General features: G+C 42.4%; 1 protein-coding gene and 1 long non-coding RNA gene across 10 annotated transcripts in view; one reads left to right on the top strand and one right to left on the bottom strand.

Annotated features, from left to right (window-relative positions):
- Window positions 1-6,787: 6,787 nt before the first annotated feature.
- On the bottom strand, window positions 6,788-25,425 carry ZNF518B (zinc finger protein 518B). Of its 8 annotated transcripts, none has more exons than XM_016951336.4 (4): window positions 24,200-24,333; window positions 21,488-21,882; window positions 19,694-19,919; window positions 6,788-13,429 (listed from the first exon to the last, which is right to left on the bottom strand). In XM_016951336.4, exon 4 carries the CDS (start codon window positions 13,216-13,218, stop codon window positions 9,994-9,996), a length of 3,225 nt encoding a protein of 1,074 aa, XP_016806825.1. In that variant the 5' UTR covers window positions 13,219-13,429; window positions 19,694-19,919; window positions 21,488-21,882; window positions 24,200-24,333; the 3' UTR covers window positions 6,788-9,993. The 8 variants fall into 8 exon arrangements, with proteins under 8 accessions (XP_016806825.1, XP_054538744.1, XP_016806824.1 ...); XM_054682769.2 differs by lacking the exon at window positions 24,200-24,333 and adding an exon at window positions 23,357-23,605; XM_016951335.4 differs by lacking the exon at window positions 19,694-19,919 and having other exon boundaries at window positions 24,200-25,425.
- The window catches only part of LOC104005982 (uncharacterized), a 164,319-nt gene continuing 161,048 nt past the window's right edge, over window positions 23,586-26,856 (top strand). For both annotated transcript variants that reach the window (XR_001716752.4, XR_008547434.2), the window contains exon 1: window positions 23,586-23,723. This is a non-coding gene — a long non-coding RNA (uncharacterized LOC104005982). The remainder of the gene's footprint in view (window positions 23,724-26,856) is intronic.

Here is a 26,856-nt window from a genome sequence, read left to right on the forward strand (position 1 = left end):
CACAGGGAGGCTAAGTTACTTGCGCAGTCAGACAGTTAATGTGGCAAGTTATTTAGCAAATATTCCCCAAGGTCCCCTACATGTCCTGATTTCTCTTGCAGATAGTTGAAACTGTTGAACTAATTCCAGCTAATGGAATGTTGGGGGCATGGCATGTGTCACCTCCTGGCCTAAGGCATTAAAGAGCCAGTGTTCCTTTCTCCTGCCCTATCTTCCTTGTTCTGCGTTCTGCCATCTGAAGCATGTGGCCCCCAAGGTGAGGTTGGCAGGAGTGCTGTCCAGCCTGTAGTGGACTTCACATGGGGATGCATAAACCTTTGCTGTATTTAACGTACTTCAAATTTTAGTTTTGTTATATTATTCTGACTAATATGGGCTCAGTGTTGACATCAGGCAGCCCTTTGTACAATGAATGGCCAATGCTCTGAGGAATATTTGAAGACTTGTAAGGTTTAGCAATAGCAGCAGCAGACACCATTCTTTGCAACTTGGTCAATGTGCATTCTATAACAAGCACCATTTGCTTTCTAGCTGTCTTTTTTACATAAGGACATGTTTCTAAGCACAGTTAGGGTGGGGAAAACCATGCTTTTAGAGATTTCGTGAGCTGCATTCATTAACTGAATAAAACATTATTTTGGAACAGTATTAATGCATACCTACCCAAATATTTCACTTTACAACCTACGTAATATACAACTCAAATAATAGATGGAGGATGTAGGTTATGCACACAATGGCTGCTGTGGTCTGAATGTTTGTGTCCTCTCAAAATGTATATGTTGAAACCTAATCTCCAATGTGATGATATTAACAGGGGATGCCTCTGGGCAGTGATTAAGTCATGAGGGTAAAGCCCTCATGAATGGGATTAGTGCCCTTATAAAGAGACTTTAGAGAGCTCATTCATTCCTTCTACCATGTGAGAATTCAGTGAGAAGGTGCCTTCTATGAACCAGGAAGTGGGCCCTCACTAGACACTGAATCTGCCTACGCCTTGATTTTAGACTTTCCAGTCTTAAATTTCTGTTATGAGCTACCCAGTCTATGGTATTTTGTTATTGCAGCTGGAGCAGGAGGCTAAGGTAATGGTATATAGATCTGTGTGTCCCACACAATAATAAAAGGTGCATCATCTGACTTGCATTTATATGCCAAAAGAACACGACTGTTATTTATGTGTTTCTAGTGATAGTGAACTGAATAGAGTAGAAAAATTAAAAATAGAAAACCTAAAAAAAATCAATATAGCAATCAAATCAGAATTTGAGGCTTTCCAAACCCTCCTTCCTGACCCCATTCATGTTTCTCCTTCTCTGTTAAAGACACCCACCCAAGATGTTTCCATTGGTGAGATGGCTTACCACTTCAAGTAGCAGTTAATTTCTATTCTCTGAAACAATTTACATCAAATACAGAAATACAGAAAGTGCCCCAACTCACTCAATGAGAGTAGTAACATCTTGATAATGAAACACTGTAAGGACGTACTGAAAGGGGAAATTACAGAGCAATATCACTTACATAAACATTTCCATTAGATCTGCAAACTTAGCAGTACCATTTATACATACAGATCATGACAAGGTAGGGTTGATTCCAGGAGTATAAGGAGAAACATGAGAAAAATCTATTCAAGTATTTTTAAAAGAGACAAAACTCTTTTAAAAGAAACAAAAGTCACATAAACTTCATGTTAAAATTTTATGAAAGAAATCAAGCAATTTGGGAATAAAGGAAATTGCCTTAAGCTGAGCATCTTCCAAAAACCTATGACAAAAATTATGCTTAAATGAAATGGCAAAACTCTAAGAACCCTTTTGTCTCTTGCAGTATTTATTTATTTTAATCCCTAATCTTTTGTCTACCTAGAAAATACAGGGATACCCCCATCTTTATTTTTAATTTCATATTACATTGGTTAGGGCTTTTCTTAAAGTGTTCAAGAGAAGAGGTGATAGAAACATTCCTACTAGAGCTGTTTCCATTTCTCACGCATAGAAAGCCAATTGATTTTTTTTTAAATAATGAATTTATACTTGGAATGTTGTTGACCTCTCTCATTTGCAAATTATTTAACTCTCTTCCTTCTTCATGGCTTTAATTGATTTTGCAACCTGTGGGTTTTTTTTTTTTTTTTTTTTTTTTGGGAGACAGAGTTTTTGCTCTTGTTGCCCAGGCTGGAGTGCAATGGTGCGATCTCAGTTCACCGCAACCTCCAGGGTTCAAGCGATTCTCCTGCCTCAGCCTCCTGAGTAGCTGGGATTACCGGCACGTGCTACCACTCCTGGGTAATTTTTTGTATTTTTAGTGGAGATGGGGTTTCTCCATGTTGGTCAGGCTGGGCTCGAACTCCCGACCTCAGGTGATCCACCCGCCTCAGCCTCTCAAAGTGCTGGGATTACATGTGTGAGCCACTGTGCCTGCCCTGGTTTTAGTTTTTATTGCAAATGAGATCTTTTCCCCAAAATATAGGAAATAAATTGTAAAATGTTATTGGCCTGGCACAACTTTATTTCTGTTACATTTACCAGACTAAATGGTGATAGCATGTTCCTACTGATGACGATTTTCCTCAAATGCAACTAAAATGTCAATGTTATTCCAATGAAAATCTCAGCAGGGTTTGACAAGCATTTTAAAATGCATATGGGCTGGGTGCGGTGGCTCACGACTGTAATGCCAGTGCTTTGGGAAGCCGAGACAGGCAGATCACTTGAGGTCAAGAGCTCGAGACCAGCCCAGCCAATTTGGTAAAACCCCGTCTCCACTAAAAACACAAAAATTAGCTAGGTGTGGTGGCACGTGCCTGCTATCCTAGCTACTCGGGAGGCTGAGGCAGGAGAATTGCTTGAACCCGAGGTGCAGAGGTTGCAGTGAGCTGAGATTGCACCACTGCATTCCAACCTGGGAGACAGAATGAAACTGTCTCAAAAATAATAATAATAAATAAAAAATAAAATGCATATGGAAGAGCGAAGAATCAAGAATAGCCAAGGCCATTACTGCCATTTCTGCATCTTTATAATATCCACTATGGGAAGCCTTTCCATATTTTATATACCTGTAAACTGTAATATTAGAAATAATTTTGAAGAAGAGTCACAACAGCATAATGCCACAGCACAGAGACCCAGGCATAGATCCACACAAATATGAAACCTGGATATACGGATGTAATGTGACAAATAGGAGGAAAAGCCTGGACTAACAATGGGTTTTAGGACAAGTGAGTAAATAATCCACATGGAATTAACTTTTGTGAGAGTGTGGACTTAATATGACTTTGAAATTTTTTCATATAGAAAAAAAAAATCTGGACCTAGATCCTTTTGAAAAAGATTTTTTACAAAACCTGTAACTGACCACTTGTATAACAATATGGATTCCACTGTTGTATGAAAGTTTATTTTTAATACCAATTTAACATGAAAGACTATTTTCTTAAACTCAGGATAGGGAAAGATTTATTTTAAAAAAAGTACATGAAGCCCAATCCTAAAGAAAGTTTTTTTTTCTATGCATTTTTTTTTTTTTTTTTTTTTGAGACGGAGTCTCGCTCTGTCACCCAGGCTGGAGTGCAATGGCATGATCTCGGCTCACTGCAAGCTCCGCCTCCCGGGTTCACGCCATTCTCCCGCCTCAGCCTCCGTAGTGGCTGGGACTACAGGCACCCGCCACCACGCCCGGATAATTTTTTGTATTTTTAGTAGAGACGGGGTTTTATCGTGTTAGCCAGGATGGTCTCGATCTCCTGACCTCAGGTGATACGCCCGCCTCAGCCTCCCAAAGTGCTGGGATTACAGGCGTGAGCCACTGCACCTGGCCTTTCTATGAATTTTTAAGAGTACCCACATTTTCTTCTAAAAGTTTAAAATGAACAGTTCAATAGTAGACAAAGAATATAGATTATACACAGAAAATTCAAATACCCAATAAACAGGCTATTCACAGGAAATTTAAATGTCCAATAAATATTTGCAAAGAGGTACTAGCTCATTAATTAGGAAAATGAAAACAATACATTGTTTCAAGTTTAGTATTGCCAAATATTATCTTGAAATTCCCGTTTCTGCAGATCTTCAACTCCTATCAGGATGTTACCATTTCACAACTATCAGATTGGAAGTTGCTTTCCACATAGATAATTGACATTTATACTTCTCCAGTATGCACCGTATGACCCAGTGTGTTTGACATCATTGGTGTTTATCAATACACTGGTTCTCTTGTTTTATTATGTGCAAAGATGGTGGTGCTGAATAGCCCTGTTAGGTTATGTGAGCAGTTCTGGGCAGCTGGTTGTGAGTGGCGTGCTGTGTGTTGTTTCTCACCGGTGCAATATCCTCTCCTCGTACTCCTCTCCTGTCTCAGTGATGGAGACACCCGAGTGATCCCGAGGGGCAGCTACAAGATGGGGCCCTCCATCAGCCTAGGTCCCTAACAGACTGTGGGGAGCTGAGCCCCTTATTGACCCATGGCGGACATGTAGCATGAATGAGAAATAAACATTTCTTTGGTTGAACAACTAGAATTGCCAAATAAATGAGTGCCAACCTCAAAAAGTCCCATGTGAACAGTTTCTCTAGGGTACAGACTTAGAAATAGAACTGCCAGGCATTAATACAGAACCTGGCACAGAATTGGCATTGCCTAAATGTGGGAGAGTGAAGTCTAGCCTAGCTTACCCTAGTTTCAGATATATAGAAAATAAAATCCAATGCTTCCCATCAAGGATCTCAGAGAAGTATATAAATATTCACAATACAGCACAACTCCCCTTCTGCGCTGTTCAGTAGAGCAGCCACTAGGCATGTGAATGCTTGGAATGTGGCTAGGGTGGCTGAAGAACTACAATTTTAAAATTGAAGCAGTGTAAAATATCTTTCCATTAAAGACTTCAGGGTTTTGGTAGGGTTACTTTTGATTACAATAACTGAAAATTTAGCATTAAACAACTTGAAACATGCTGTATATATAAAACACATACCAGATTTCTGAAACTTGTTTTTTTTTGAAAAAGTGTGTAATGTCGCAGTAAATATTTTGCTGATTGAAGATAATATTCTAGACGTATTGGGACAAATTAAATATTTAATTTCATCTGATCTTTTTACTCTCTTAAAATGTGGCTGCAAATTGGCTTACACTATGTTTCTATTGGACAGCACTACCCTAGACTAAGTCTAGATCCTTAGCATGGCATCTCATCCCAGCAGTCTGATGGATGTGCAAACCTTAAAAAGCAACTCATACTGAGTGTAGCTGTGGCAACAAAAGACTCTACATATTACAAAGCAAAGGGCTTTGCAGATACCAGGGGCTATCAAGGTGCTCCTGCCAAAACACTATCCTACACATTACTTCATTTATCCTGTCATTTGTTAACAAAATATAGGCCAGGTGCCATGGCTGACACCTGTAATCCCAGCACTTTGGGAGGCCAAGGTGGGCCAGTCACCTGAGGTTGGGAGTTTGAGACCAGCCTGATCAACATGGAGAAACCCCGTCTCTACTAAAAACACAAAATTAGCTGGGCATGGTGGCGCATGCCTGTAATCCCAGCTACTCAGGAGGCTGAGGCAGGAGAATCGCTTGAACCCAGGACGCAGAGGTTGCGGTGAGCCGAGATCGCGCCATTGTACTCCAGCCTGAGCAACAAGAGTGAAACTCCGTCTCAAAAACAAACAAAAAAATATAGTGATTGGAGGGCCTTCAAAATCAAGGTTAGAACACACAAATACTCAACACAGTTCTGCCCCTACTCCCTCATTTTGTTAGAAATGTATTCATTTCATGACATGTACCTACAAGTTAAGCTATTTTCTAAATGAAGTAATGTGATAAATGAAGGCTCGTAACATTTGAAATGGAAGGGCACCATGTAAACCTGGCCAATCAGGTGTTATTAATTTTCCTGAGCTTCAGTTTTAATATGTTTTCTATTACACAGTATACATTAGTGACAGCCACTTCCTAGCTTTACACGCTTGAAGTCAGTTTCCACCCATGCTTCCTATTTGACTCATCACACTACAGCTACCAGGTCCCTGGTACTCCATGCATAATACAGAGCCCCTTCAGTTTCCTCCTGCCTTATTTGACCTCCACTCTCCCCTAAATAACTACTGTCAAAGGTGACAATTAATTAACGATCCTATAGGATTCAAAGATGACTCATTTTTTAACTCAAAATAAACTGAACAAATTGGTGAACTTAAGCAACTCACCTCCCTTTTCCTCAGATCTGCCAGTATTTGTCACAAGTCCAATTCTCTTCCTTTCCCTTATGACTACTTGGGCCCTGGGAGTGAGATGAGGAAATTAAGTGCCTCTTTAAATATCCTCATACTCTTGCAACCCAAATATATGTGGCCTCGGGTGCAAGAGATCATTTGGAGAGATGACATCAATAGTGCAAGTACACGTGGTCCAGGGCCTTATCACTGACTGGGAACTCTTCTACCCAAGACATGGAAGGCAGGTTAAAGGCCCACATACATTCTCTGCTGAGGCCCCTAACCATGGCAGGAAAATTGCCACTGCTGTCCAAACCAGCACCTCTTGTGAATCTGCAAGCAAAACAAAACAAAAACATAACCTGGCCTCATATTAGGGTCTGCAAGGTTAACCATCCCATCATTGCATCTAATTCAAAACATACCCTGGTAGAATTCAAAACACCTGTTACGTAGAATGACACCTTGCCTTTGACTCAGAAATGTATAATACAAATAGGCTACGTAATAAAGTCACCTGCATAAGGTTTGAAATCAAAGGGCAAAGAAAATTTTTGTTGCTTTATTTAACAAAATTTATGCCAACTCCTATATCTATATACAAACATGTTTCAAAACCAGAGCAGCAGACACACAAACTGTTAACACAGGAATTACAATAATGCTTAAAACATGTTACACAATGTTTTGTTTCTGCTCATATAGACATTTACAGATTTAAAAATTATTCCAAAGGCCGAGCAACATCACATCTTCAACTTCTGGGATGGATTATATAACATGTCCTAAAGAAAAAGGGATGGAGCTTGTGAGACAATATATTTTGTTCAGTCTAGTTCAACAGATAGCAGGTGGCCCTTAATGAAGGCTTACAAGATGTTCTGGACTGGGGATACAAAATTGAATATAATATAGTCTATTAGAGTATACTTTGGGTCAGGTTTTTTTTAACTTTTACTGTATTTGCCTATATCCTAAATTTAACAATCTCTCACTTCTGGTCCACCAAAGTAAGAAAACCTACTTTAAAAAATAAGTTGAAAATGATTTTATTGGTAGTATTAACAAAATGTAGTGATTGGAGGTCCTTCAAAATTAAGAACCCACACAAATACTCAACACAGGTCTGCCCCTACTCCCTTGTATTGTTAGAAATGTGTTTATTTCATAACATGTACCTACAGGTTAAGCTATCTTCTAAAGCTCTTTAGGGAGGACAGCTACTTTTTGCTTTCCCATTTTTGACTTCCAGAAACACTTTTAATTCCTTAAAAAGTATTCTAGTTCTGAAAATCCTAAAAAGCTTTGCTACGTATTCTACTCACACAATTAAGCTCCATCAAAGTATGCAAGTTGTGTTTTTAGCTAATGCTTGAAAAACAGTTGATGCTGCGAAGTGAAAATACTTCATGTTAACACTCTGACCTGATTCAAGGCCAATTCTCAGTCCAGCTTTTCAGGAAAAAAGCACTATGTGGTGAGGAATAGGAGATAAAAAAGTGGCAAAAAAACAAAACAAAACAAAAAAAACCACAGCCTTTTCTTCACTCCTCTCCTCTCCGTATCTTGGGAGCTATTTTTCATGCCACAGGAGTACAATATATAACATGGATAAAACTTCGAATGCTCTACTTTACGTAGTGAAGTGGTACCAAAGATCTACTTCCTAAAAAGCACCAAATAAAAATGCAGTAATAAAATGATCCACAGGGGTTTCTACTCACTTGTTCACACAAACCAGACCCCATCATTCCTGTGCTTTCATTTTCCAAAAGTGAGATTAGACCCTTATAAAAATGTACTTCCAAAATAAATTTCTAGAATATAAAAACGTTCTACATTTTTCCAGCCCATGTATCATTATAAAATAGGAAATCAGAAAATTAGCTACTGCAATTTTCATATGGTAAAAAATATTTTTATGTGTACACATACACATATATAAAAATGCAAGTTTTAATTTTCAATAAAAATTTACCAATTAACTTGATGATCATGTATTGAATTATACAAAAGAAATGTTGATTATCTGTAATGAGAACAAACTGCAAAGGATTGCAATTCCATCTACTGGAATCTAAGACTTTCCCATGTGAAAAAAAAAAAAAAACAAAGTCTCCAATCGACTACCCAATAAAAAATCACTGGTGTCTTTTTCAGGTGCAACAACTCTTTAGTTTCATTCACTGCACCCCACAAATCGCCTAAGACAGGAATAGCCCCTGGAGGGAGGGAAATGCAAGTTGGGGCTGCCCCGGGGTTGTGCCATCTGTGCTCTACCTGGAAGGTCAGTGCCCAACTGCACAGGCAAGTGAAGACTAGAATCCTGTCTTAAGCATTGACCCAGCCACCTATCTGCCCAAGAGGCTGTGCTTGTGCAGGGGGTGGGCCTTTTTCTAAAGAACACAAATGTGTAGATAAATGACAGTCCTGACATCTGTTGGTAGAGAGGGGAGTGGAAGGAGTGTTCCTGGAGTTGCTTCCCTGAGAAAGCTGAGCAGCAGGGTAAGCATGAATGTGGTTAAGACAAATCAGAAACAGCTTTACTATCAATGAAAACTAGGGATCATGTTCCTGTAACTTTAGCAAAAACAGTGGGAGGTCTCCACTTTGTTGATTCCTGCCATTTTCTAGTAATCTCATGAGGGAAAACCTTAAGGGGTCTCAAAGGCACAGAAAGGAAGAAACAGTGGGCAAGGAAGTTGTGCTAGTCCACAGGAGGGCCTGTTCAGAAGAAATGGCAAAGGGAGTCTAGTGTCCATGAATCAAAGGGATCAAGAAGAGAGAAGACAGCATCCACCCATGGTCTTTGGATGAATCCCAAATGAAAACTAAAGGGCATATGAAACCCCTTTCACAACTTTATGAGCCTACCTTGAACTGTGTTTGCGAGTTTTACCTATGTTGTAAGCCTGTTCCCTAGCATTTTAAATGGGTCACTTATGTTTCTGGGAGTGGTAAGGGCAAAGAGAAAATAGTTTTAGATATTTTCCTTTTGTAATCTTTTTGTCTTTGCAAAAAGGCACGTTCCCTTCCCATATGTCATAAACCAATGTATTTTAAAGAAAGCAAAAGCTAAGTATTTGAAAATGTTATCTTTCTTCTAACACTTGCTGTGAAAGGAGTAAATTCAGGCAAGCAGTTGAAAACATTCTTTAAAATGGCCAGTAAAAGCAAAACTCTTTGTGCTATACGGAACACTCGGGAGTATTACAAAACCAGGGAGGGAGTAAAAGAATGGCCATTTCTCTATAACCAAATTGAAGACAGTAAAGTAGAAAATATAATTTCCATTGTGCACCAAATACTCAGAACACAAATTAAAGCAAAAACAAAATGGATGTGCACACCAAAACAAAGATTTTTCTGTAGCATTTATATGAAGAGCATGTGTAAAACATTCTCAATCTGCCCCTCTGAATGGATTATGAAAGATCTGTATGTACTCAGAAAACGGGGTGCTAAACAAAGAAAAGTCTCAGATCCCACTGAAAATCTGTTCAGTTTCACAGGCTCTCTCCAGAAAAATGCATATGTACCAATTTGCATGTACAATTTCAGAGCCTTCAAATACATTCTGGGGTCCAATCACATACTTCAGGTTCAGACTCCTAGCTCCCAATATTCCTACAGTTCTGAAGAATTAGCAGTCCTCTCATTTCTACAGTCTGTATTTCTTCTACTGAATCTTGGTGGAGGGACTCCAAACCGGAATTAACTAAAAGATAACTTGCTTTAAAGAGTAACTGTTTACTTATTTGCCCTTGGAGGAAAGAACATCCCAATCTCTAGTTGCTTCTATCAAATGCCGTTGGCCATGACTCATCCACTCTTCCTGGTCTTCATACAGTCGCCCACAAAACCAGCACTTAAATACACACTGTGAAGAATCATCAGGCAAGGAATCCACTACCTCGTAGTTGTTTTTATGAACTTTTTTGAGTTTCATTTTCAACATCATTTGCCTTTTAATTTGACTGGCTTCTTCTGCATTCTGGTAGGTCAGGCGTACATGATGCCGTCTGATGCCTAGCTGACACCTAGTCCTCTCTGATAAAACAACTTTGAGGACATTGCCTTTGTATTTATTTATTACCTTCATCACATTGGTCACTTCTGGTGAGTCCACATCAGGGTGGTTTAACACAATGACTGGCTGGTTCCGACGGGGACACTTAATCAACTGATCTGGCTTAGCTGCTATCAGTCTTAGTTGCCTTGCAACCTGAAAAATTGAAGGATCCTTGAGACAGCGGCTGGGTTCAGCTTGAATTTTGTTTTTCTTCCTGGATAAGTGTACTTGTTTGGTTTTATTTCTACTTATAGAAAGACTTCTGGAAAGCAGTCTCCCTTGCTTATTTAATTCACTGCTTCCTTGCTGTCCATACAAGAGGCCAGTTTTTCTATGGATGGTGCTACAGACAGCACTCTCTTTTCTCAGTTTAGGCTGCAGAGGTGTCTTGATATTTGGGGACATATCTATTGGCCCCCTTTCACTTCTTAAAGGCTGTAAGTCTGAGTCCACCTGTCTCACAGGGCAAAATGGAACCGGTTTTATTAACTGTGTTTCACTGCAAGGTATGCTGACAGGTGCTTCACATGTAGCCTCAATGATGTGGGCATTCTCAGAGGAATTAAGAACCCTCAACACAGCCCCTTTGGGGATTAACACTGGCGTGGCAACATGAGCCTTCCTGGCCACTCTGCTTTTGGTTTTCCTATTACTGCCATCTGCAAAGTGTGGATATATTTGTTGATGAGTAAGCTGTCTATTACCAGTAATACCACCATCATTCGGAGGTTTCTGAAGAGTACCTGTGGAATGGCCAGGACCAGTGAGTGACACGTTGATTTCTTGAATACCTTCAGAGGTAGCTTTTGAAGTTCCCTTTGATGCCTGCCCTACAGAGCGACGATGTGCACTATTTGAAGCCAAAGATGACGGCTTGCCACAGGACTCAATTAACTGAGCTATCTTTCTGCGCAACAGTTCAATTGACTTTATTTTAGACGTTGAGCTATTCCACTTAATGCCCTCGGGGACATTTTCAGATCCAGAGCTCAGAGAAAATACTGATGAGATGACTGGGCCATCATGAGTGTTGTTAGTCCTTTCAGAATGCTTTAATTCCAAAGGCTTATCCCCAGGCTGTTGAGATCTATCTTCTCCAGTTATGTTTATATGTAAATACTCACTCTTATGTTGAGAGGAAATCTGGCCTACAGTTGAAACTGCCTTGTGTTCCTCTGTCTGGTTATCTTCCTGCTTCCTATTAGAGGAAACCATTTTTACAGGAATATTGACTTTACTTGTAGATTCCAAGTCATTTTCACTTACAGGCAATAAGCCCTTTTCTCCAGAGAAGGAACAGGTTGCAGGTGATGCAGCAAATGGGAGTAACTGCTGTGAATTACTGTGTAAATTTCTTCCATTTTCAGCAAAACAAACAGCAGCTTTATATGGAAAAGGGTTTGATGCGGCTCCAAGACTACGTAAAACACTGTTTTTAAATACAGATGCTAGAGAATGACCTTTTAAGGCAACGGAAGGAAAAGCAGTTCTATGTGGATACAAATTATTTTTTTTCTGAAAATCCTCAATTGTTTCCGAATTAATGAAGGATTTTCCATTGTTGTGCACACTAGAATTTGGCATAATAAAATCATAAGACCTTACCCATTTCACATTTTTAAGCTGTTTCTGAACTGAAGGTTGAAAACTATCAATGCCTACGAGTTTTCCAACATTCCCGTCAACTGTCAGTGACTTTGTTTTTTCTGCAGAAAGTACTTTTTCTTGTTCATTTGAACCCTTCTCTTTCACCATACGTTCAGAATTATCTCCATTATCCCTCCCAGCTTCAAGGCAATTATTTTCTTCCAGCGGAAACAGTTTCAGAACAAGCTGCTGTGTACCATTGACAACTTTCACGTCTATCAACTGGGCTAAACAGTTTGCAGGGACAACTAGTTCTGCTGGTGCAACAACTGTCAATGGCATACCTGGCTGAACAGGTTCTTTTGCAGGAGATAACACTTCTACTTCAACATTTTTGTTCTCGAATAGGTTGACTTCATTTGGCTCAGACAGGGTCATTTTATTTGGAATACAAACTACATCTTTTTGGTATTCCTTTGGTTCAGGTAACAACATGATATTGTGCATTTTGTCTTTATTTGCATGCAGAGAGAAACCTGACAGTTGGTCTGACCACTTATTTTGAAATGTAGTCCGTGGATTGGAAGCTTTCAGAAGCTCTGGGTTTTGTTTTGAAGTTCCGGTTCTTTTTGGCTCCAGCTTGGCAACAGCTTTGACTGGCCGTTTCGCACCTGCCCTTTCATGTACTCTCTTCGTGTGTTTGACAATATAATCATTTCTAATAGCACCATAGTCACAATACTCACACTGATAAGGAAATATGCCTGTGTGTTTCACCAAATGCCTCTGAAACTCTCCTTTCGTATACGAAATGTAGCTGCAGTGAGAACAAATGAATTTAATCTCCTCGTGTTGAAGGGTGTGCTTTTTGTACTGCAGCGGGTCCTTTGTAGAGAATCGACATTTATCACAATAGTATTTGCCTGGCTTAAAGTTCCTTACCTTAAATTTGTTATTGACAGAACATGAGAAGTTTTCAGTTTTATTTCCAACATGAGTAGCACTGGGATTATTGCTCACAAAATGAAAATTGGGAGGAGCTGCACCGAGGCTGCACTGGAAGCAGACATACATACCGTCCTTCCCTGTACCCTTCTGCAAATCTTGAAGAGAGATCTTGTGAACACTTTTGCACTTTGCACATGTAGCAATGGTCATCATGGCAGCCTCTGCCTCTGAGCCTTGATACAAAAGGGTTTGTGCTTCTTGTCTATTTGGCCGAGGTGCTCCATTAGCATCAGGCTGTTTGGGTGACATGGTCAAGGAATTATGTCCGCCGTTCAAGTGTGTAGTGTATAGCTGCTGTCCAATATCCTTCATCTTATCTGCATTTCTAAAAAGAGCCAACTAAAATTCAGAAAGTTTTCACATGATAAAATCCTTAGGAGATATCCTTCTATACAGTTTGTGATGGGTAGGGGCGCAGCTACTTCTTGGGTGCATACTTAATTATCTTTCTTTATATACTGCCACAGTAGGTGCATGATCCCAAAATATGACTGCTTTCAGCTCTCTGACATTCCAGGTAACACTAAAGGAAAACAAAATTATAAAGCATGATTAATATAAGAGTTTGGCTAAGCTATTAACAAACTTATCCTATATTTTAATGGCCTTGGACATTTTATGGTAAATCTCAACGTATGATTTTAGATGCATGTTATAACAATAACACAACAGAGTTGGCAAGTAAGCCTAAATTGAAAACATTTTCAAACTCAGCCCCCTATAAATGACCACTTTAGCCAAATCATGAATCAACACAGATATACCAGGAACAAGGACATCATAGCAGCCATTCAGGACAGCCTTTGGTCAGGGAAAGTCATTTTCAAGTGTCAGTGAGCACATCTTTCACAGGTATAATTTCATATTAGCTTCACAAAAATGTTATACAGGACACTGTCAGTTCAATTTTTGAACAAGTTAGTTATCAAGTGGTACAACTAGGGCTTTGGCCTGGGGTGTTCACATTTGTTTCTACATTATAGCTTATTATCAGCTTGAATACCAACTCTCTAACTTACATGCTTAATTTGCTTTCATGAGTGCTAAGAAGCCCATAATACTGACAATGTTAGCAAGCCTGCTGCAGCATCTTATTGGGAATCTACTATGTGCTGGGCATTATTCAAAAGTGCTGTAAGGTAGTGAATGAAAGCAAATCAGTCCCTCTCCTGGTGATGCACACACTGCAGAGGGGGAAACAGATTACATATTTGCCAATGGTGGTAAGATACTTGGGAAAAAAGCAAGGCCAACAGGACAGGGAAGACCATGGTGATGAGGTTGCGGGGCTGGGTATGGAGGTGAGGACAGTCAGGAGAGGCCTCATGCTAAGTTCATGTCTGAGCAGAGACCTGGGGGCAACCACAGTGAGCATTGTGGCTGCTGGAAAGGGGGTGTTTCAAGCACAGAAAAGGCAACGATCTGTGGGAAGTGGGCCTGCTGCTCGTGAGGAACAGCAAGGAGAATGGGGAACGGGACATGTTCTAGGAAAGACAATAACCCAGTATTGTACGGACATGGCAGAGGAGAGGCTGGAGCAGAAAGGAGATCACGGATGGCCTGGCCTGGGACACAAGAGGTGACGAAGGTTTTCTAGAGCAAGTAAGCACTCCAATATACACAGAGTGACCTTTTTTTTTTTTTTTTTTTTTTTTTTGAGACAGTGTTTCACTCTTGTTGCCCAGGCTGGAGTGCAATGGTGCAATCTTGGCTCACTGCAACCTCTGCCTCCAGGGTTCAAGCAATTCTCCTGCCTCAGCCTCCCGAGTAGCTGGGATTACAGGTTTGCACCACCATGCCCAGCTAATTTTGTATTTTTAGTAGAGACAGGGTTTCTCCATGTTGGCCAGGCTGCTCTTGAACCCCTGACCTCAGGTGATCTGCCTGCCTCAGCCTCCCAAAGTGCTGGGAATACAGGCGTGAGCCACCGCACCTGGCCACAGTGACTCTTTTATACAATCTTTAAAGACACTTATTTTCCCAGAATATGGCAAACTAGGAGCATAACAAAATCCATTCTAGTTTGGAATCTGCTAAAAGCCTTTCTTTCATGACTTAAGAAAGTCACTTAGATCTTCTGAACCTCAGTTTTTCATCTAGCAACTAGAATTAGGAACAATTATCCAATTCCTCCCAGAGCCGCCATGATGATTAGAATGCTAGAGTATAAGAACACTAGAGTATAAGAGAAGACTTTTGAAATTTTTGAGTCCTTCTCCAAGTGTCAAGAGGCACCCAGAGGGACTCAGTCAGTGTTTGTTCGATGACAATGATGGGTGGCAACACAGGTAGCTTCCTTCTGGCACAATGCTAACAGGCCAAGAGCCATATAAAGGTAGTCTGAAAGACCGACGTCGGGGAGTTTAAAAAAGCCCCTCCACAGGGGCTCAAGAGATACAACAGTAACGCACTCAGATCTGGTGTAAAACCTGCCCTTTGGAAAGCACCAAAATAACACATCATATCTGATGACAAGCTGTATTTTCTTTGGCAGTGTCGTCTTTTCCTACTTTACTTTTGCGAAAGATAGTCACCTTCTTCAAAAGCAATTTCCAGCATGAAATCAAGCCCTCAGTCAGACTTGCTCTATCTTAAGTATGCATACAACACTTAGACATCAAGCAGATGGAGGCCTGCAGGGTTGCAGTGGGGGGTTGGAGAAACATCTGTCCCCTCAATGTTCAAACACATACCTGTGTAAGGGGACCATGATTTTGCACAGGACACATGAATGCCTCAAGCTGGCAAACAATACATGGGCAAAGATAAGGCCTTTTACATTACACTGCATTTCTGGAAGAGACAAGACAACTTTCAGAGGAGTCATTATGAGAAGCTGGCACACACTTAAATTTCCAAATTTGCAGAGGCTTTAGTGAAGGAAGACAGAAGTAACTCCCAGGATTTCTGCTGCTCATCAAGTGACCTCAAGCAAGAACTTACCTGCATCTCTATTATCTATTAAAAAAAGGCCCATGACTTCTATGCCCAGTCCGACGCTGCTGATCCTCGAAATCACACACTTTATCATCTAAAGAATGCTACCATCATCAATATAGTCATGTCAACATTGTTATCCAGATAAAATGGAAAAGCTGCAGCAGCAGCCAGCCAGAACCCAAGAAAACCAAAGCCTAAGGAATGAAAAGGCTTAAGACTGGTGATAAGGGGGATCTGGTCCAGCGTTCTCAACTTGGAAAAGCCTCAGAATCAGAGCAAAAATGGACAATTTCCCAGGCTTCATCTCAAAGCGAGTGAATCTAAGTCTCAGGAGAGAAGAAAGGAAAGGAGATTTCTGTGGCTTGTAAAGGCACCCTAGGTAATCCTGATGAAAAGCCAGCATTCCAAATTACTGGTTGAAGCGTCTGAGAATATTTAAATCCTTAAAACATCTTCTCCAATTGACCATGCAGCTGATAGTTTAATATTGCCATAAACAAAAAACCACTTCCCTCTATAGGCAGCCAATTTTATATTCACATAGTTCTCATTACCAACAATTTACCCTTAAATGAAACAGAAATCAGCTTTCCTATAAATTTCCTTGTTCTGCCTTGACTCTGGAGCAACAAAAATAAACTTAATTCCTCTTGGTCAACCAGTTACCAATCTGCACATCTCTCATCCTCAGTTCTCAATTCTGTTCCAAAGATTTGCATACAAGTTGATATCTGTTTATGCTCTGATCTACCAGTCTTGTAATACTAGTGTGTGAGAAAGAAACCTGTCTGCCACAATTTGCTTACCAACTATTTCAACATAACACCCTCTATATTAGCCCTAAGAAATTCTCAACTAAGTCATGTGACAAGATTCCTCTATTTGAACAATCATCCAAACCAGGATTCCACTGGCTCATTTTCAGTGTTTCAGCCTCTTGCTCAGCCCCCAGGGGTCTTCAAAAATCCCAGAAGGCACTTTTGCCATTTTTCTCTCTAAGTCCTTTCAAAAGTTGGAGGCGGGAAGGTATCATTTATTCTAAAACTAAATACTTGAAAATCTGAGACAGACTGGGCAGTAAGATCACGTCCATCAGCAAGGAATGGAGAGCATCCCAGCCAAGGAAAGTCCCCAGAGAATACACAAGCCAGCCAGAACGCATGAGGAAGGCAGAGTCTTGGAGAGGCCTCTGCAAAACTTTCTCAGCAGTTATTCTGAATTAAGAATCCATAGGAGCAAGTGCCAATATGAAGCATGCAGCCATGATTATTAGCAAATGCAGTGTGATGGGGAAGGCAGGACATCTGGGCCATAAATGAATTATGTCACCTGTTTGAAAGTATCTTCTTGGCTTCTGAACTATGCTCAAGATAATGCAATGTTACTACATTGCCACATCCCTCTGTACAAGTGAAAAAGATGTGAGGTTTCTTCCTAACAAGTAGATGGGGGTTCTCTTTGGCCTTTGTAACCTGTGTCTAGTAACAGAGGGAAATTCATCTCAGATGTAATACTCCAAGACAAGGTAAATGGACACGGCCACATGGAAGAATGAAGATGGTTCTGATGTTGGTATTTACACGTGGACACTGCTGAGGGACAGCAGGCATATCTGTGTAAAAGCCTCTCAGCCCGTCCCTTCCACACAACGTCCTCCATGGTTCACATCCAAGTATACACACCTGTGAAGCTGAGTCCTCTTGGCAAGTTATGACTCTCTGGATGGATGACCAAGGAGTACAAAAGACACCGGAGACAAAGCTGTGCATGGGTATGCTGGCACTGAAAGGGTACTCAATAAATTACTATTAACAGCAGGGTCAGTGTTTGCCTACCGTGCAAACTCTCAACATCTGTTGCAAAAGCCTCTGCATTTGGCGTCTTAGGACTTTCAGATAGCTTAGGAAAGCTCTCAAAAAACACAGAAAAGAATACCATTAATTTTATGGTGCAATAAATAAGATGTCCATTTATTAATTTGCCTGTTTTCAAAAAATTATTTAGCAACATACAGTGAGTTTTCTAATGTAGAATAATGTACAGCATGAGCCAAAGATGACTGCCACGCACCAAAGGCAAGAGGCACAGTGTGTCACAGATGTGCTCTCTGGACTGAGTCTTATCTTTCTTCAAAGGAAAGACCTGGAAATAGCCCTGAATGCATTCACTGTTGGTGGGTTTTCTTTTGATTTTGAGCTCACTTGCCCTGTTTTCTTAAAGACTTATTATGGGGACATAAAAACAAACAAAGTATCGAGTTTGGGAGAATCCACATCAGTGACATTGAGGGCTATAAAAAAACATAAAAGACTGTGTAAGTTCCTATTAAAAACGAAGCATTTGACTTCTAAATACTGGAAACATCTAAAGCTCAATAAAATTCGAAGAGAAGTAAGTGGTAACATAGTGTTTAAAGCTAGAGATTCTGGAATCAGATAATAAGGTTTAAAATCCCAGCTCTATCACTTTCTAGATATACAACCTGGGTATACCAACTGTTTTGATTCCTCACCTGTAAAATGAGATAGAAACAGTACCTACCTACCCCACAGAGTTACTGTGAGGATTAAATGACATATCATAAGCTGTTAAAAATATTATTTTCCATTTTTTAATTTAAAAAAATACCAATCACATAGTCAGAGGGGCTAAAATACAGTTTCCTTAGCTGCCTAATTAACTGCTGTATTCAGAACATGCCCTGAATCTCACTTTATATTTTATTTGTTTGGTTATACCGCCCGAAAGATAATTTACCTCTGTGGCAAAACCACCCACCTAGCTTTAGTGCAAAGGGGCTAACAGCCATTTATAATTACCATAGAAAAGATGCTCCAACTACAAGAGTACTCACTACAATTTAGGTTTATATATAAACTAGTTACTAAACTACCTTTTCCTCACCCACTTCTCTCAAAGTTCAGCCAAAGTGTGAAATATCCCTGTAGCAAATGAATGTGTTTCTGTGATAAATGTTAATGTGAAAAGGAAAGGTGGGTGGCCAATTATATCGCATACATGCTACATGGACCACCACATACATTTCTGTTCAGGAGATGCCCAGCAAGCTCAGTGTTAGTTGACTGTGACTGCATCGTTTTTGGATGTAGAAGCAAACTTAAGCAGCTCTTTTTAGGAATTCTGACCCCAAAGTCCTCCTTTGAATGTGGCTCTACCATACTCATTGCTGGGGCAGGGTATAGCTGCTGTACCCATGAAGATCACATGAAATGGAGTGGAAAAGTTTACAGTTCCAACTCTGATCCTGTCCCTCATTTGCAGGGTCCTTGAGCAAATAATTTTTCTCTGTGCATTGCCAAGCAAGGAATAATGCTTTACCGTAAGCAAACTTAAAGGGCGATCAGGAGATGCAAACTAGATAATGTATGCAAAGCATTAAGCCCAATGGCATAACCACTTACAAATTATATCTATATTCCTTCTGTCTCTTTCACCACAGCAAAGGCTTGTCTAGCTTTCCCAGTAACCAAATTTTTAAAACAATTCTACCCCAAAGTGCCCAGTAAACAATTAAAATCGATCAGGAAAAAAAAATCAACATTAGACATCAACTGCCAAAATTTCCCCAGTAGGATGATATTGAGGAAGAAACTGTTGCCTCAGAAACAGCTTTCTAAGACCATTAATATGAATGTGTGATGGGGAAGGCAGGACATCTGGGCCATAACTGAATTATGTCACCTGTTTGAAAGTATCTTCTTGGCTTCTAAACTATGCTCAAAATAATGCAATGTTATTACATTGCATTATACTACAAAATTCTGGGTAAACAGATTTAAAAGAGGAAAAAAATCCATTAAGTGTCATAATCTTTTTGCCAAACTACCTTGCACTGAGATGACTGAATTGCAAATTCACTGCCATCCTGATGACGAAAAATACTTCCAAATGCTGCCGACAAATGTACCCATCCTTGGGATCCTAGATTTTCATCTGAAACCAAGTGTACTGCTTGGGCAGCAGAATGGACCAAGACAGCTGCAGGAGACAGCCTGATTCCTCTGCTTTTCCAGGTGAAAGCAGCTGAGTGTAACACAGTAGAGAATAATGACCTTGGGACAAGAAGAACAAGGTTCAAAACCTAGGTGTTTGGTTTACTAGCACATGATTTCAAACTTGTTAACCTATCTGAGCCTGAATGTTCTCACTCATAAAATGTGAATATTTCTCATTTATACAGCTGATGTGAGGACAAATGAGAAAAGGGTGTATACAAGTGGGAGGTAACTTTATGCTTGGCAAAGAGTAGATGTTTCGTTAAGAAATCAGTCAATATATTTTTTTAAGATGGCTTCACAGGTAGAAGAGTCCAGTAATGTCCAGAGAAGCAGACACTGGTTAGCTTAACAAATGAATCTGATGAGGCAAAGGTCTATATCAACATGAGTTCATTAGTAGGCAGGAAGTGAGGGTCTTCTCCCCACCCTGTCTACAGGGAGTATTTTGGAGATTGACTTGACACTGCTGTGCACATCAACTGAGTCTACATCAGAAAACAAAGGAAGTGATATTATAGGCTTTTTCTTAACATTTTAAGAAAAAAGTATTTGTAAAAAAGAATTTAGAGTGCTTGATGTCTAAAACTTTGTATGTGAAAAAAATGTGAAAGAGCAAATATGCTCTTGTTAAGCATTAAAAAATATATATGGTAAAAATAAGGTAGTATCACAAGGCATATTACAAAATTTTAAGTCATGAAGCACATCAAATGACTCCAGGTCTCTAAAGGTGCTAAAAATGAGACGTATATTTTCGCATTTCTTTTTTGCCTTAAAAATTTGCAGAAAGAAATGGATTCAGAGTTTAATAAAACAGTATAATCGAGCACAGAAAAAATATCTCCCATTAAACCAGTAGTTCTTAACCTTGGTTGCATTAGGGCAATTGGCCTGTCATGCGCCCGGGATATTATTTTTTAAAGGAGGTCCCTGGGACAGCTGGTCACCCCACTGCACACCAGAATTACTTGGAAGCTTCAAAAATAATGATGTCCCTCACCACCCGCAAGACTCCACTGTAACTGGGGAAGAGGTGGGGATACTGGGATTTTTAAAAGCTTCCCAGGTGATTCTCATATGCAGCTATGCAGCCAAGGCTGCAAACCACCTGATACTACAGGTGCAGGTGCACTTGGGAATGGCAATAGTAATATCGACATCCTTGTACAAGATTTTATATTCTTGTGGGTGCCTGGAGGTGGGGTGAGGCCACCACCCCTGGGCTGTAATGGGGCAAACAGACAAGCAGACTCAGGGTTCCACCCTTGCCTAGCCCTGTGACCTTGGAAACACCAATGATGCTCTCTGTAAGATGTATAATGAGGTATCTACTTTGTAGATTCTTAGAAATTTGAATGTTCCTGGCACAGTGCCTGGCATAGTGTGAGTACAATGAGCACTGCCCAGGACTGTTTTATCCCCACACCTGCTGTGGGCTGCTGTTTTTAAGGAGTCTAACAGAAGATGGAGATAAGTAAATGGGTATGATAAGTAGAGTAGTGAATGTTCTATCAATGATCTGATCAGAGTGCTCTCCCAGAGGCTGGCTGCTTGTCAATCTCGGAGCACCTTGGCCCAAGTCAGATGGAAAGAGTGCCTGCGTAAGCAGGTTCCTATGTTACCTCGAAACTTCTCAAAGCCAGCCTTCAGTTATCTGCTTCTTCCCTGATTAACAGGTCTGGAGAAGCTATATGGCTTTTTGAAGATCACAGAGTTGGTGAACAGCAGCAACTGTGTCCAATCTTACATTCTTTGTTTTCTGCTACCCTGCTGTGTGAAGCTGTGAAATGAAGCCATAGTCAGTATCTGCTGCCACTTGAGCACTGTTCTTACTTCCCGCCTGTAGCCTTGGAGTTGCAGATATAAGTCAAAACCGTGGCAAGTCCCATGGGTTCTTCCTTCTCTTTCAGGCCTTCTCTTCTCAGGCGTGGACTGCCATGAGTTTCACAACCTCAGGCCCTGGTGTAGGCTTCTACATCAGAACCCTGGGCGTCAGCAAGGCGCTGCACAAAGAGGCCTGCAACAGAAGCCAAACACTTGGGTTTAAGTCCTGGACCGGCACAGCCTTGGTTTCTCAGAGTGTTGAAGATAAGGGGAATGAGCCCCAGAAGTGGTTCTCAAGCAGGGGTGTATGGCAAAGTCACCCACGGAACTTAAAAAGGATTCCCAGGACTCACATGCAACCTAGCAAATCAGGTTACCATTTCCTAGGGTGGGGCTCAGGCATATGGTTTAAAATTCTCCCTAGTTGATTTTGATGCCTCCCCACCCTCACCCTATGATGACAATGTTTAGACTGGCTGATCTGTAGCTGCTTTCACTCCAAGGATGAATCCTGGAAATTGCAGTTAGCTGAGTTTGCATAACAAAGAAAATGCAGTAGACAGCAGGCAGTTTGAGAACAATCATGATTGGGGAAACCCTCCCTGGTAAGGATCTTGTTTATCATGATCAATAGCAAAGGGTTTGGCCAAGGAAGGCACTCAATAAGGTTCGTACTGGTTGAAAGAATGAGTGAATGAATGAATGAAAGAGCAGGCTTCACAGAGACAAAAATAAAATGTTCTTTGTTCTTCCTTTTGCACAAAAACTGGCCCTGATCCCCTCAAAGGCAAATAAATCTCTAGAGATCTAAATGGATTTTTTTAATTGCCATTTTGCATTTTTAAAATCTTCAGATTGGGCATAATACATCAGAAAGGAGTCCCAATAAATAAAGGAATGCCATCCTTTGTCTGCTCTTTTCAAATTGCATTTGCAATGAATGTTATCAGCATAGCAAACCGTCTACGCAAAAAAAGTGTTATTTTTGAAGGCTAAATTTGATCCAAGATGAAAGTAATTTTTAAAAATTGCATCCTAAAGATCAATATCACACAATTTTAAAAAAGAACTATTTGTATTCTACTCAAAGAGACAACAGTATATAACATTGGTTTCTAAAACAATATTTTCTGAACCCTTGGCTGTGTACTGACATCACATGCTGGGCTGAACTTTGCATATGTGACTCAAGAGAGAGAAAAGAGATGTATTCCCATCCTCAGTCTCTGCTCTACTGTAGAAGAGTACTGCAAGCTTCTAGAGACCCAGGTTTGTCTTAATTCTTGGTGATTTCAAGTCTAAACTTAAGATGGTTTAAAGAGTCTAACACAACATTAGAGTTTAGCTACGTAGATTTCTACTTTTAAATAGGACATAATGCTCAGTAGTTTTTTTTTAATGTTACGTTGATAAATCGTTCATTATTACAATTTTTAAAGTCAGAGGTATTTTAACGGGATACATTAACTACCCAACTTATAAAGACTTAAGTGTTTTCTCCCGTTCGCTCTTTTGGCTTTTCCTTTCTGGTTAAGAAACTTTCATTCTTTTGAACACTGCAATTTCTTGGCTTTACAGAGCCCCAAACCCCAAAGACACCAAGATAAGACGGGCAGGCCGGTATGGGGAGGTCCCACAATGATATCAGCATTTGGAACAATTCAAACCTTCACCATCTCTTCTCAACCTCCTATGTCCTCGCCCCCCGTAAAAGATGCGCAGGACCTCGATGGACGAGCCCGCCCCTGACCCTCTCAAGGAAAGACAATGCCAGGCTGGTTTTCGAGTTTATTGTCGGCACGCTCCCCCGATGGCAGGCAGCATCCGAGGCGAGCGCGCCTAAGCCTGGGCGCTCGGAGGACGAGGCCGGGTGCATCGGGCGCATCGTCGTCTCCCAGGCGCGTCCCGCTCGCCGCGAGGGAAGGCCGGGGTTCTTCCAACCGAAGAAAACCAAAACCGTCAACGCTCAGCTCCGAGGCCCGCAGGAGGCTTTAAAAATGGCCTCCTGACGACACTTCCTGCTCGGCGCGGACGGTAGGAGCCCTCGGAGGAGGCATCCTTCATAATGCTGGGGGCGGGGAGCGCAGGCCGGGCCAGCGGCGCCACACGAACGGCCCCGCGGGACGCTGCCACCCCCGCCTCGGTCGCCCCGGCGCGTCGGCCGAGTCCGCGGGGTCGCGGCGCACAAAGGCGAGCTGGGGGCGCCGGGCCGGACCCCGACCCTAGGCCAGGCCCGCGTCCCTGCTCAACGCGCGCCAAGCCGCGGCCCGGGCCCCTACCCCAGCCGGTGCCCCACGCCCACCAGCCGGAGCCCGCGTTCGGCCTTCCCGGTGCCACTTGCCACGACGCCAGCCCTCAGCGCGGGCACGCGGGGCCGCGGCCGCTCGACCCGCCCCGGCCTGGCCCCGTCAGGCCCCCGCCCCGCGCGCCCCCACGACCCGGCCGCAGCCGGCGCTTCGGTCACGTACACGCGGATCCGGGGGCCCTCGCCCTCCCGTTCAGCTACTTACCCGGCAGGCCGGATTCGGGTGCCAGGTCCCGGCGAAGGGGCGTCTACACTGCCGGCCGCAGACCGCCAGCGCCGCGCCCGCTGTAGGTCCCTACCCGGGGGGCGGAGCCCGCGCCAGCCCCGCGCGTGCGCAATGTGAAGCGGCGGCGCGGCTCCAGCGAGGCCGGCGCCTGAGGTCTCTAAGGCTGCGCCCGCCCCCGCCGGGCTTCTAAGCTGTCCAGAGCGGGGAGCCTCAGACCCAGCCGAGCCCCACTTCTGGGCTTAGAGCTTGACCCAACACGTTCGCACCGTAGCGAGCGAGGTCCACATTTAGCCATGCCGCAGGCAAAAGAAGGATTCGGCTTCGGTCCTGGCCTAGTCTGCCATCCCGGGGCGCCTGCCTTGTACCGGGTCCGGCGGAGGGCGGCCTTGGCGCCTGCCTCCCTGGAGCCTGCAGTCCTGCAGCGGGTGAGTGAAAGCGAGAGGAAAGGAGCTCAGGTCCTCAGCCTCCAAACTCGTCTTCTTGGAGAGCTTCAGTGAAGGAGATGGCCTTGAAGTCCTGGGTACAAATCCTGACTCTCCCTACTCCTTTACATCTTAGCTGCTGGACCTTGGCGAGAAAGTCCCCTGACCTCTCTCAGTGTCTTCATTTCTGAAGACGGGGAAGGTCGTATGTGAGGCGCAAAGCCTCCTCTAGCAGTTGGGCGTTGTGAGGGTCAGAGGGGACAATGACTGTGGGAGTCTGGAGAGGGTGTGAGCTCATTTAATGCCAGAGTTTCTTTCCTGCCTCCTGGACTTCGGTGCTATTTTGGGCGAGCCAACTGCCCTCTAGATACACCTGCATCTACGGTCCGGAAGGAAGACATATTTAGAATAGAGCCTCTAAGAGGAAAGAAGAAGACCATATTGCCAGGTCCCGCAAAATCAGTGACTCCCCACAAAGTGAAACTGCTCTCCAGCAGGGGCAGGTTGAGGCATGGGAGCAGCGTCACTGGGAAGTACAGTTTCTTCGGGATGAACAGCTAAAGTTTATTTCAAAGCTCTGGAAGCGGGAGCGGGGCAAGGCTGGTTTCCATCACCTTCCTGTTGGCGGCCAAAGGTCGGCATGCACGGACAGCGGCCAGTATGCTGCACGGAGGAGATGTGGGCCTGGGCAGTACTGCCACACGGAGAAGCGGAGTTGAAGAAGACAGGCTCAGCCACAAGTCCAGCAGCTGGGCAAAACCTCCACCACTGAAATATCAGGAGCTGGGCAGAGAAAATAAGCAGCCCAGAGAGCAAATCCTTCTTCCTGCCCTAGGCTGCAGTGCTCCTAACCTCGGTCCTGATCAGGGAGCTGCTAGGGTCCTGGTTTTCTATCTCCTAGGGCTCAGAAAAGCTAAGGAACCTCTTCTCAGAAAAACACATTTATGTGCAGATAGCACCTATCAGAGAGAATATGCCAGAGAGTTCAAAGTCTCCCTCAAGAGTAGGGTCAAGTTGGGAAAGGCATTGAGAATCCAAACTAGGAGCCACTGCCTGAAAATCTCTAGTGGCAAACAGAGCCACATCAGGAAAAACTATTAATTCTAAGTATTGGAGAATCTGAGGTCTAGACATTAGAAAATTGTCCTAAACTTTATAAGGAGAGGCAACTCTCCTTATAACTTCTACTCATGCATCACAGTTCTGCCCTCTTAAGTCACACAGAATTGATGTAAGGTACCTGTGGGTCTCCTGGGAGTTTTTCTGAAGTGAGAACTGGTTATAAATCCCAGTTCGGCCACATAGAAGTTGTGAGCCTGTCTGAACCTCAGTTTCTCATGTAAAATTCAGTGAAAAATAGGTCCTTCCTCCCAAGGGGGTTGTCAACATTAAACAAGAGAAAGCAAGTCAGGACTTATCACAGTCCCTGGCAGATAGAAATGACTGTTAACTTACTCTTCAGTAGCCCAAATTCAGGGAGATGAAATGCTTTGTGGAGTGTCTGGAAATGGAGTGTTTACAGCCTGAAAAAGGGTCAAGGAAAAATAGAAACTACTTCAGCAGAAACCTTTAAGGCTGATGTCCCTAAAAGTCTTTTGATGCTTGCAAATGTGAATCATCACACGTTCCCTACACGTCTGCCCTTCATGTCTTCTTCTCCACCCCCCAGCTTAGTTTGCCTAAATTCCGTGGATCACTTCTGTCACGAGTTGAATTATGTTTCCCAGAAAAATACGTTGAAGCGCTAATATCCCCCACCTCCAACTTATGGATATGACCTTATTTGGAAACACGGTCTTTACAGATGTAAGACAAGGTCATTAGGGTGGGCCCTTATCCAATGTGAATGGTGTCCTTACAAGGGACACCATTCTGTGTCTCTGTGAAGAGACACAGAGAAGAAAATGCCATGAGAAGACACGGAGACACACAGGGAGAAGAAGCCATGGACAGAGGCCGAGATTGGAGTACACAGCCACAAACCAACGGCTGTTGGAAGATGGAAAAGGCAGGGAGGATCCTCCCCTAGAGGGTTCAGAGGGAGCATGGCCCTGTGGACCCCTTGATTTCAGACTTCTAAGCCAACAGAACTGTGAGACAATACATGTTTGTTTGGTACAGCCACCCTAAGAAATCAATGCACCCTCCTAGTTATGACTACCTAATGTAGGAGAGAAGAAGGAAGACATGAACCAGTCGTTGAGTATAAGATTT

The sequence above is a fragment of the Pan troglodytes genome, chromosome 3, assembly GCF_028858775.2.
Source record: "Pan troglodytes isolate AG18354 chromosome 3, NHGRI_mPanTro3-v2.0_pri, whole genome shotgun sequence".
Classification (NCBI taxonomy): domain Eukaryota; kingdom Metazoa; phylum Chordata; class Mammalia; order Primates; family Hominidae; genus Pan; species Pan troglodytes.